The sequence below is a fragment of the Salvelinus fontinalis genome, chromosome 28, assembly GCF_029448725.1.
Source record: "Salvelinus fontinalis isolate EN_2023a chromosome 28, ASM2944872v1, whole genome shotgun sequence".
Taxonomy (NCBI): Eukaryota; Metazoa; Chordata; class Actinopteri; order Salmoniformes; family Salmonidae; genus Salvelinus; species Salvelinus fontinalis.
In genome coordinates, this window is record NC_074692.1 from 7,462,794 (window position 1) to 7,475,572 (window position 12,779).

Genomic DNA, 12,779 nt, shown 5'->3' on the forward strand with positions numbered 1-12,779 from the left:
TCAAAGCAAATATTAGCAAGCGGCGCAGTATGTAATCATGTGCCCAGATAGTCTTCACAGAGCCTGCATTTCAGTAGACAATTTTGTGCTTCGTCTGTTGGCAAGATGTCAGGCCTTGGACTTACAATACATTTTCTCCAAGTATCATATCTTTCTAAAAATGAAATATGCCTAGATACTGTTTAGGCCAGTGGTCACCAACCGGTCATCGTGATTTAATATTGCCACTTTAATAATGTTTACATATCTTTCATTACTCATATCATATGTATATACTGTATTTTATACTATGTTGCCTATGCTGCTCGGTCATCGCTCATCCATATATTCCTATTCCATCCCATTGATTTGTATTAGGTAGGTGTTGTGGAATTGTTAGATTACTTGTTAGATATTACTGCGGTCAGGACTTGAAGCACAAGAATTTCGCTACCCTCGCAATAACATCTGCTAACCATGTGTACGTGACAAATAACATTTGATTTGATTGTTGCTCCGAGACATTTACCCTTCACAATAAGAGCACTTACAGATGACCGGGGCAAATAACAGGGCAGAAATTTTGCAAACTGACTTGTTGGAAAGGTTGAAAGTCACTGAGTTCTTCAGTAAGGCCATTCAACTGCCAACGTATACGTCTATGTAGATTGCATAGTTGTGTGTTCTATTTTATACACCTGTCAGCAAAGGGTGTGGCTGAAATAGCCGAATCCACTAATTTTAAGGGGTGTCCACATACTTTTGTGTATACAGTGTAGCTATCTAATTAGGTTAGCTTGCAGTCAAGCTAACGTTATCCAATTTAGCTAGCTAGCTGGCTTAACAGCTAGCTAGCAAACTAATATACTGTAGAGAGCCAGTTGACTACAAAACCTTGCTAACAAATAAGCAAGTACTGTAATAGCTAGCTAACTAGTAAACCTGCCCCCAGCAAACAAGCACAGCAACATTGTTTAATACTAACATCTATGACAACCATGACAGCTGCAGGTTTCTGAACTGACGTTAAGCTAACTAGCTAGGGTGGCTAGCAAGGAAGCTAACCATAACACATCATCGTTACCTCCCCAAATCCCGAGCTTGAGTTGTGAGCTGTCAAGGTTTACAACGTAATCCCCTAAAAACCTGTTTAGGACATCTACCACCACGCTTTCGAAGACCATGTTGCTGTTTCGTTCACCTCTCGGTCACCATGTTTACATTCCGTTTTAACGCTTAACTCGCTCGCCTGTCGCTAATAATGACAGCTGGCTGGTCCTGTTTCTTGAAATATCCAACGACGCTCGGTCACATGGACGGTCTTGACCCCATGTGGTTGCGTCAATAGATTATTATTTTAGGAGTATCCAATGCAAGGTTCCTCTTCCTCTTGCCAAAGATAGTAGATTAGCGTTACAGTCCGTGACAGAATAGGAACCATAATTATGGTCCATGATTCACAGGGGGCCCTAATTAGTGGTGAACAGCTAGAAATTTGCGGTCATGGTTAGAAAGGTTGCAGCTTTCGTAAAATTAACGTCACGCCTAGGTCACACCTACAGTATTTTGGTCAAAATGGTTCTCAGGCGGCATCATCTGGACATGTGTGCACCAAAATTTCAACATACACCTTCTGCTACCATTTCTGTCAAGCTGTAGCAGAAATTGAATGTTGAACTTGTGTTGCACACATCCAGACGATGCTGCATACTTAGCGAGTGTTGTAGGTGGATCGATCAGAGTTGTCGGTTCGTAGCAGTTTATGAGAATTAACATATCAGGTTAGGATAATTAAATTAGGAAAGGTTTAGGTAAAATGAAAAACGTTTCAACTTTTGAGTGAATTTTACAAAATCTGGATCCATTCTAGCCATGGCCCAAGTATGGGTAACTTATATAGATAGATAGAGGACTCGTCTTTATGTCTGTGCCATTATAAGTCTGTGACAGCATGGGCAGCGCCATTGATACCTTGATACATCTACAGTGAAATTGCGCAAAATGGTATGACGCATCATCTGGATATATGTGCAACAAAAGTACTGCACCGCTGCAGCTCAGCGTTGTGTGTGATTGATTAAGACTAAAGCCGTGGACTTCGGAGATCAGGTTGCTTTAATGTATCAGAGTTCACTCTCCTGCATCCAAAAGAAAAGAGAAAACATTTGTAGAGCACAAATATGTTCTGCCAAACGTTGCCTCTCTCCAAGTGCATCAAAATTATTTTAGAATACAAAAGTGAGAACAGCCTCTCCTTATAATGCATCAACACAATTATCATTTTACATAGATAAAACCACATCCCTGCATCCAAAAGAAAAGGCAAAACATTTGTTGAAAACAAATATGTTCTGCCAATCGTCGCTTCTCTCTACAACATAGACGCACAATACACAATAGCTACAATAACACATACAGTACCTTAGCTAGCTAGTAACCACATGTTGAATTCAGAATGTTAATAGCATCCTAACAAGTACAATTACAATAGCATCTTTACAATACCATCCACTTATGAGTAAACTCTAAATATACAACATTATTCATGACTCTGTACTTAAAGGAATCCTGAACATGACAGAAAAAGTGTGCCTAACTCTCCTAGTGCATTAAAATGATTTGAACACGAGCACACAGGACAAAGGGTAAGTATGCGCTCCCCTATTTCCCAGGATGCAGGCATGCATAATAACAAATCAACATGCTATATTAATATATGAACCTGTTGAAATTCACAAAGTATTTTAACAACTGTTACAAATGCACCACACAGAACGCACTGCAACTGCATCAATGCTGCAAGGCAAACGCAGCGTTTCATTGGAAATTAATGTACTTCTGGTGAACCAAAATGCAAAACACTGTCGGTGTGATTGAGGCATGAGGCTACAACCAAGGGCCCAGTGTTCCGGCCCAGAAGCATGGTTTCAACTTCTCCTACAGGTTTGCTTCGGTACTGCAGTTTAACTGATGCACAGCCCAGAAAGACACATTTACATTTAAGTCATTTAGCAGACGCTCTTATCCAGAGCGACTTACAAATTGGAAAGTTCATACATATTCATCCTGGTCCCCCCCGTGGGAATTGAACCCTGGTCCCCCCGTGGGAATTGAACCCACAACCCTGGCGTTGCAAGCGCCATGCTCTACCAACTGAGCCACACGGGACCACACTTTCCGTAGACGGCCACATCGAGAAATCAGACTAGAAAATTCCTCGTAAGACTTTTTAGACATCACCATTGTGCACAAAACATCCACTGAATCACTCAAATAATTGTCGCTGAGGCCAATTCAGTTTTTCATCACTCACAACGAAGATATAAAATGTTTATATTCATCCAATGTCTACCATGTTTTTGGATGACCTGATGATGTCGCTGCTGCTCCCGGTGCACACTGAGTGCTAGTGTGCATGTGATGTTGTTTCATATAAATCGGATGCAACTCGGACATAGACGGTCCACGAATCGGCATATGCAAACGTAAGTAGATAAGCTTGAAAACAACAGTTGGACATCTTGGATGCAGTCTCCAGTTCTTATTATACCTCAGTGGCTACAACCCATAGGAATCCCGACCCAGTTGAATACTTTGACCACTTTAAAATGGTGGAAACATGGTGGCCACTAGAGGCCTTCATCATTCTCTGAAAGTGGGCGTTGCGAAACAAGTGGGAGGATCAACACCAGTGGGTGTGTCGAACGTCGAAACCTAACAGTCAATTGGGGAGATCTGTTGCCACTCAAGACTGTTTTGCATGGCGACATCCTGCTTCCTTGTAGCATTTTAGCTGAACCCGGTTAGGCAGGTTAATAGAATTAACATGGCAGGTTAGGAGAATAAACGTAGCAGGTTAGGAAAATTAACGTGGCAGGTTAAGAGAATTAAAGTGGGCTCAAACTGACGGATTTTGATGGGGATTTTCTTATTATGTTACTTAGATTCATGCACGGGTGCGTCAATATACTCTTAAGGATTTTTAACTGCTCAGCACATATAGCCAGCCGCATGTGCTCACTCCCGCGGAAATCATTTGTGGAAAATATCCTTTCTATTTGTATTTTTTATGGATCCCCATTATCTGCTGCCAAAGCAGCAGCTACTCTTCCTGGGGTCCAGCAAAATGAAGGCAGTTTATACCATTTTAAAACTTTACAATACATTCACAGATTTCACAACACACTGTGGGCCTTCAGGCCCCTACTCCACCACTACCACATATCTACAGTACTAAATCCATGTGTATGTATAGTGCGTATGTTATTGCATGTGTGTGTGTGTGTGTGTGTGTGTGTGTGTGTGTGTGTGTGTGTGTGTGTGTGTGTGTGTGTGTGTGTGTGTGTGAGTGTGTGTGTGTGTGTGTGTGTGTGTGTGTGTGTGTGTGTGTGTGTGTGTGTGTGTGTGTGTGTGTGTGTGTGTGTGTGTGTGTGTGTGTGTGTGTGTGTGCGCCAGTGTTTATGTTGCTTCACAGTCCCCGCTGTTCCATAAGGTGTTTTTTTATCTGTTTTTAAATCAAATTTTACTGCTTGCGTCAGTTACTTGATGTGGAATAGAGTTCCATGTAGGCATGGCTCTATGTAGTGCTGTGTGCCTCCCATAGTCTGTTCTGGATTTGGGGGACTGTGAAGAGACCTCTTGTGGCATGTCTTGTGGGGTATGCATGGGTGTCCGAGCTGTGTGCCAGTAGTTTATACAGACAGCTCGGTGAATTCAATACCTCTCATAAATATAAGTAGGGATGAAGTCAGTCTCTCCTCCACTTTCAGCCAGGAGAGATTGACATGCATATTATTAATATTAGCTATCTGTGTACATCCAAGGGCCAGCCATGCCAGCCGTGAGCCAATTGCAAAGTCCTTTTTTGTGGCACCTGACCACACGACTGAACAGTAGTCAAGGTGCGACAAAACTAGGACCTGCCTTGTTGATAGTGTTGTTAAGAAGGCAGAACATCGCTTTATTATAGACAGACTTCTCCCCATCTTAGCAACTACTGCATCAATATGTTTTGACCATGACAGTTTACAATCTAGGGTTACTCCAAGCAGTTTAGTCATCTCAACTTGCTCAATTTCCATATTATTCATTACAAGATTTAGTTGAGGTTTATGGTTTAGTGAGGGTTTTATTCCAAATACAATGCTTTAAGTTTTAGAAATATTTTGGGCTAACTTATTCCTTGCCACCCACTCTGAAACTAACTGCAGCTCTTTGTTGAGTGTTGCAGTCATTTCAGTTTTGTTGAGTCATCCGCATACATAGAAACTCTGGCTTTACTCAAAGTCAGTGGCATGTCGTTTGTAAAAATTGAAAAAAGCAAAGGGCCTAAACAGCTACCCTGGGGAGTTCCTGATTCTAACTGGATTATATTTGATAGGCTTCCATTAAAGAACATCCTTTGTGTTCTGTTAGACAAGTAATTTTTTATCCACATTATAGCAGAGGGTGTAAAGCCATAACACATACGTTTTTCCAGCAGCAGACTATGATCAATAATGTCAAAAGCTGCACTGAAGTCTAACAAGACAGCCCCCACAATCATTTTATCGTGAATTTGTTATTACTATAAAATCATATAAAATATTTTGCCAAGGGAATTATAAGCAAATTTTGCCTGCTAAATGAAGTAATGTAGCCCACAGCCTTATGGCATAGCCAGACCAGGGCCTAAAATAAAGACAACTCAGAATATGCTATTATGTTCTTCCAAAATAGGCTACATTTTTTTCATAATGTTCCTTTAGACCTAAATAATGGATTTATTGGTGTAGGATGTATTAAATGGATTTGACTTTTTAAAATGTAGATGTTCCAAAAGTCTGCATCAGTGGCTTGTAGGCTATGCAGTGGAAGCCGGAGATGCTAAATATGTTCATGTTAATTGACGGTCAATTAGCGTAATACCGGCAGTTATTTTCATGACAATCACCTGATGACAAAATGTCATGACCTCCACAGCCCTAGGTATAAGCATTAAGCATACATGTGTCAGAATTCAAAGGTGAATCAAGTACCATGTTGCTTATACCTTTCCAGTATGCTAAAATACAGTGGGAGCCAACAGTCTAATTAGGAGGGTTTGAGCACACAGTATAAACCTCAGAATAAAAACATGGTGAAAATATACATTTTATTTACAGTGCAGCCCAATGATAACAGTGCAAAAGTGATAGTCCAACATAGACACAGGGCAACATACCTAGATAGCCTAAAACATACAAGAGAGACAACACACGTTGTTTCACAACCTGTTATCTGCAACAAGGAAGCCATAAAGGCTACCTGAACTTGACACTCCCAAAACGGGCTAAACCATTCACGATTAATCAAACAGGTAGGTTTTTATTTACATGGCCGGTCAAAATGTGCATATCAAAAACATATAGACACAAAACACTATAGACATCATTAATGATAACTGCAGTCACTGACTGTATCAGACATTAATATACCCAAAATGAAATAAACCAATGCAAAGAACACAAGAGAATACACACTGGTGAGAAGCATTACCTCTGCTCCCAATGTGGATGGAGTTTCAACCAGCCGGGGGAGCTGAAATGGCAATGAGAGAATACACACAGGGGACTTGCTGTCTTATATTGTTGACTGATAATGATTACCTGTTTTTACCATATGAACTTGAATTGTACTAAGTATACTAAAACAAATATTTGTATGTTTTTATTAGAAAACGTGAAATGAATTGCCCAGAAATTATTTGATATTGATATAAAAAAGGTCTGCATTGTGCCTTTAAGGTTTGTTTTCTACAGACTATCTTATAGCCTTTGTTATGTTCTATACTTTATGATGTAAATGAGACAAATCAACACATGGTTGTATGTAGTGGGAGGGAACAAATTGGTTAAAAAATATCACCTTAAATTATAGTAATGTATTCAATAAAGCAGGATTACTATTGCAACAACACATCATCATTAGGGTAAAACTAACCTGTCTCACGACGGTCTACCAGAGAATGAGTCATAATGCCCATAATGGGAAATGGTTCCAATAGTTTTTCCACTATTCATTTTTTCCATAGTGGATTTTAGAGCACTTAAAATAAGGACAAATGGTCTTGGTTCAACAATGGTTGAAGACCTGGAGAATAAACCCTCCTCTTCAAAGCTGCCCATGTCCCTTGAAGTTGATGATGTGGTTGTCACTGACAAGAAGCACATGGCTGAGCTCTTTAATCACCACTTCATTAAGTCAGGATTCCTATTTGACTCAGCCATGCCTCCTTGCCCGTCCAACATTTCCTCATCTCCCACCCCTTCTAATGTGACTATCCCCGATGCTTCTCTCTCTTTTTCCTCTGCCCCGCAACAAAGTTTCTCCCTGCAGGCACACTAAAGGAGCTCCTGAAACTTGACCCCCAAAAAACATCTGGGTCAGATGGTTTAGACCCTTTCTTCTTTGTGGTTGCTGCCCGTATCATCGCCAAGCCTATCTCTAACCTCTTTAACCCGTCTCTCCTTTCTGGGGAGGTTGCCATTGCTTGAAAGGCAGCCACGGTTCGTCCTTTATTTAAAGGGGGAGATCAAGCTGATCCTAATTGTTATAGGCCTATTTCTACTTTGCCCTGTTTATCAAACGTGTTGCAAAAACTTGTCAATAATCAACTGACTGGCTTTCTTGATGTCTATGGTATTCTCTCTGGTATGAAATCTGGTTTCCGCTCAGGTTATGGATGTGTCACTGCAACCTTAAAGGTCCTCAATGATATCACCGTTGCCCTTGATTCTAAGCAATGTTGTGCTGCTATTTTTTTTGACTTGGCCAAAGATTTTGATACGGTAGACCATTCCATTCTTGTGGGCAGGCTAAGGAGTATTGGTGTCTCTGAGGGGTCTTTGGCCTGGTTTGCTAACTACCTCTCTCAAAGAGTGTAATGTATAGTCAGAAAAAAAAGTCTGAAAATCTGCTGTCTCAGCCACTGCCTGTCACCAAGGGAGTACCCCAAGGCTCAATCCTAGGCCCCACGCTCTTCTCAATTTACATCAACAACATAGCTCAGGCAGTAGGAAGCTCTCTCATCCATTTATATGCAGATGACACAGTCTTATACTCAGCTGGCCTCTCCCCGGATTTCGTGTTAAACGCTCGACAACAAAAATGTCCTAGTTTCTAACAAGCTACCTATACCCTTAACCTTGTTCTGAACGCCTCCAAAACCAAGGTCATGTGGTTTGGTAAGAAGAATGCCCCTCTCCCCACAGGTGTGATTACAAACTGCTGAAGGTTTAGAGATTGAGGTAGTCACCTCATACAAGTACTTGAGAGTATGACTAGATGGTACACTGTCCTTCTCTCAGCACATATCAAAGCTGCAGGCTAAAGTTAAATCTAGACTTGGTTTCCTCTATCGTAATCGCTCCTCTTTCACCCCAGCTGCCAAACTAACCCTGATTCAGATGACCATCCTACCCATGATAGATTATGGAGACATCATTTATAGATCAGCAGGTAGGGTAGCCTAGTGGTTGGAGCGTTGGGCTAGTAACCGAAAGGTTTCAAGTTGGATTCCCTGAGCTGGGAAGGTACAAATCTGTCGATCTGAACAAGGCAGTTAACACACTGTTCCTGGGCAGTCATTGAAAATAATATTTTTTTCTTAACTGACTTGCCTAGTTAAATAAAGGTATAAAGGTAAGGGTGCTCTCAAACAGCTAGATTTTCTTTACCGTGACCAGTTTACAGAGTATAGAGTGCAGTGATGCTCCTTATAGGACACATCACTGCACTCTATACTCCTCTGTAAACTGGTCATCTCTGTATACCCGTCGCAAGACTCACTGGTTGATGCTAATTTATAAAACCCTCTTAGGTCTCACTCCCCCCTATCTGAGATATCTACTGCAGCCCTCATCCTCCACATACAACACCCGTTCTGCCAGTAACATTCTGTTAAAGGTCCCGAAAGCACACACATCCCTGGGTCGATCATCTTTTCAGTTTGCTGCAGCTAACGACTGGAACGAGCTGCAACAAACACTCAAACTGGACAGTTTTATCTCAATCTCTTCATTAAAAGACTCAATCATGGACACTCTTACTGACAGTTGTGGCTGCTTCGCGTGATGTATTGTTGTTTCTACCTTCTTGCCCTTTGTGCTGTTGTCTGTGCCCAATAAAGTTTGTACCATGTTTTGTGTTGCTACCATGTTGTGTTGCTACCATGTTGTTGTCATGTTGTGTTGCTACCATGCTGTGTTATCATGTGTTGCTGCCTTGCTATGTTGTTGTCTTAGGTCTCTCTTTATGTAGTGTTGTGTTGTCTCTCTTGCCGCGATGTATGTTTTGTCCTATATTTATATTCTATTTTGTAATTTTTTAAATTCCACACCCCGTCCCCGCAGGAGGCCTTTTACCTTTTGGTAGGCCGTCATTGTAAATAAGAATTTGTTTTTAACTGACTTGCCTAGTTAAATAAAGGTTAAATACAAATAAATAAAATAGCAATCTGGTGCCCGACGGCACAACACGTTACCATTGGTTGATGCATGCATTCACACTATACATCCGCATCATGCAGTGAAACATAGGAAGTCATTGGGCGCCTTCGAACGGATCACTTTTATCAAGTTGTTGACCCTCGTTGGTCACTGCCTTTCCAAGTCTGTTGCATTATGGTTAAAAAAATTGTCTGACTTGCTGACTGCATGAACTTTACAAAAATTATGTGCTCAAAGGTCCTGCAGTTTTTGATGAAGTCACCTTCTAGTTGCTGCAGTTGCTTCTCACAAACTGCACCCCCTGCCTTGTGAGAAGCACAATTTGTCAACCAATAATCTTTTGTTTGACCACTACAAACAAGGCAAAATAAGTGACTGAAACAGGGAACCAACTTTGCCCGGTTCTAAAACTAAAGGGGATACAATTTAAAAGTGATATTTGAAACCTCTTTCTAACCCACGTGTCAAACTCATTCCACGGAGGGCAGAGTGTCTGCGGGTTTTCAGTCCACCCTTGTACTTGATTGAGTAGTAAGGAACTCCCCTCACCTGGTTGTCTAGGTCTTATTTGAAAAGAAAAAATGAAACCCTGCAGAAACTCCGCCCTCTGTGGAATGAATTTGACACCCTGCTCTAACCAATGAGATGTACACATGTTATGTTTCCAGTTTGTGAGTGTGTGATATGGGGGTATAGAATAGTTTATTTCAACATTTATACAGACAAACTTTTCTAAACAATAGCAGCTATGTTGACACTGCCATGTTGATCTGAGCCTTCCTGTTGGAAGACCAATTCAGTGTACGACTTTCGGCTGTGACAGATGCACCTCCCCAGACTTTACTCGCTGACTTTGTCTACTGTCGGCTTCGTTAGGCTTCCAGCTCGAACACACCTATTCACTGTCAATGGAAGGAAGGCGAGAGAAGCAGAGTGGGCAGGGGGACCGTTTAGCGACTCGAACATGGGCGAGGGAGCTGAACGGGACAGGAGAGTGACCAATCAAAGCTCACCATAGCTTCCAACCCTTACTGGACTGGCTGACTATGGCTGTTAATACCATAGAAATAGATAGAGGACTCGTCTTTATATCTCTGCCATTACAGTGTCTGTGACATCTTGGGCAGCTCCATTTAGCATAAAACCCATAGGAATCCCCACCCAGTTAACTATTTTGACTACTTAAAATGGTGGAAGCCCTAAATGGCGCTGACCATGCTTCAATGGCCTTTTGACCACTGAGGCCTTTTAAATTCTCTATGGTTGATATGTTGCACTACCTGGCTTGCTTGCTAGCTTGTTAACACCCACATGAGGGCGAGGCTAGCGTGGCTAGGCGAATGCCGCTTTTATAGTGTGAACGCTCTGTGACGTTGCATTTCCACAAAACACGATGGGTGTGATGAAATAACGGAGCCCAATTCATTTTCAACGGAGGGGGCGTGAACAGAGAGCGACCAACGTTGGGTAAAGCTGAACTTTATGTAAACGCTATTGACCAATCGAAGCTCACTATAGTTTCCAGCCCGTACTGGATTGGCTGTTGATACCGAGCACTACCTAGCCTACTTGCTAGCTTGCTAGGACTGACATGAGGGCGAAGCTAGAGTGGCTATCCAAATGATCGTGTTATGTGGAAATCCCTTCCGAGCAGGGGAACGAGACCGAACTGTTGTGTGCGTGCACCCTTTATACAGTGCGGCACAACTGGAGATGGCAAACACAGACACTGGTTGTAAATTAAATGTTGCGATGTAACACAAACTTTGTGCACTCAAAAGCAAGCCCTACAAAGTTCCAGACTGTCAGAATTCTATTTGTGTTTGGCGCAGTACGGAAGTAGGGATGGATGGTGTGGCAGACTTCACAATCCCTTTAGATCTCTTCAAGTGTATAGGGTGTAGGTAGGGTTTAGAAGTTGATTTGGGATCGGACCCAATGTTTCATTTGAGGTTTTGTCCATAAAAACATGAACCCTAATGGCCACTAGAGGGTGCAAGCAGACTGAATTTAACCTTTCAGACTGAATTTAACCTGGGTGATTTTGCTATTGATGTTTTCATGAACAAAAATCTTGATTTATTCGTATAGGGAAGATCTTTGGGGTTTTGAACATTTTGCCATAAACTTTTCTTTTTTTCAATGGATAGATATCAAAGTAAAAATTCACAGTATCTCGTATCATAAGTGTCTTTCAATGGATGGTTTTTGATTATTTCCATGGGTCCAGTTAAGCACAGCAACAATGTGTTTGTTATAAAAATGAAACATCGAGGAAAATTAAAAGTCAGACAATGAATAACAAAGTGACACAAACTGGTGTGCAGTTACAGAGAGAGAACATGCCTTGACACACACGCATGCTCAAACACACACACACACACACACACACAAACACACACACACACGACGCGCCGGGGTCTTTGTCTGTGCGATTAATCCAGTTCCCCTTGTTTGCCTAATTAAAGATAACAGTAATTAAGTGATTGGGAGGAACAACATGCCCGTGTTCCCTCACGCTCCGAGTGAGATGATGAATATGCAGAGGGAGTCGGGGGCCCCACCGCGCTCAGGGGTCAGGTGAGTTAAGATAGACTTTATTGCACCAATAAAAACCCAAGTGCTTCCTCTAATGGAGAGATAAATGATCCGGGAGTCAGTGGAGGACCTTTCCTTTAACCGCTGCCACAGCCGCAATTAACACTAACGAGAGACTAGAACAGTGGGTCGTAGCTAGACCCCGCCGTTCCTGCGTAGCTACCGTACCGGTAGCCTCTGCTTCAAGGTCTGGGTCAGTATACATAAACCATCTCAGAGTAGGAGGGCTGATCTTGGACCAGGTCCCCCCTGTCGATGATTATAGTCTTAAAGAGAAAACTTATCCTAGATCAGCAGCACTTCTACTCTGAGAAACTTTATGATTACGGGCCCTGTGGTATAGGAAGCGTGCCTACAGCATATTGTGAAAGCAAGCACCCTAATGTTAACGTCAAAGTCAAACTGCAGAAGACAGATTGTCACCCGTGTTGAAGAAACCTACACCTATCTGTAATGTGAGATCCTATCTCTCTTGAGTACCTATATCCTCCCCTCACTCTTTCTGTCTCTGCTCTTAGACACATTCACTCATACATCACAGACGAGCACACACACAAACACACACACCCTCTGGGCTCATGTGATTGATGTGAGCTTCAGAATTAAACCTGCTCAAGCTTTGCCATAATTATCCATTCCTTTGTCTGTGTGCTTTATCTAAGAGTTCATGCCCAGGTCTAATGGCCCTCTACTGCCATTCAATACAAACACATTCATATTCTCCTCTCTCTTTCC

At 41.9% G+C, this 12,779-nt stretch overlaps 1 protein-coding gene across 6 annotated transcripts in view; it reads right to left on the reverse strand.

Annotated features, from left to right (window-relative positions):
* Positions 1 to 1,490, reverse strand: part of LOC129826033 (intermembrane lipid transfer protein VPS13A-like) — a 52,753-nt gene extending 51,263 nt beyond the window's left edge. For 3 of the 6 annotated variants that reach the window (XM_055886303.1, XM_055886301.1, XM_055886300.1), the window contains exon 1: positions 1,064 to 1,488. In XM_055886303.1, coding sequence (XP_055742278.1) covers positions 1,064 to 1,163 — 100 coding nt within the window. In that variant the 5' untranslated portion in view covers positions 1,164 to 1,488. Of the gene's footprint in view, positions 1 to 1,063 lie in introns of all 6 variants that reach the window. The other 3 variants (XM_055886305.1, XM_055886304.1, XM_055886306.1) reach the window with 2 other exon arrangements.
* Positions 1,491 to 12,779: the final 11,289 nt, after the last annotated feature.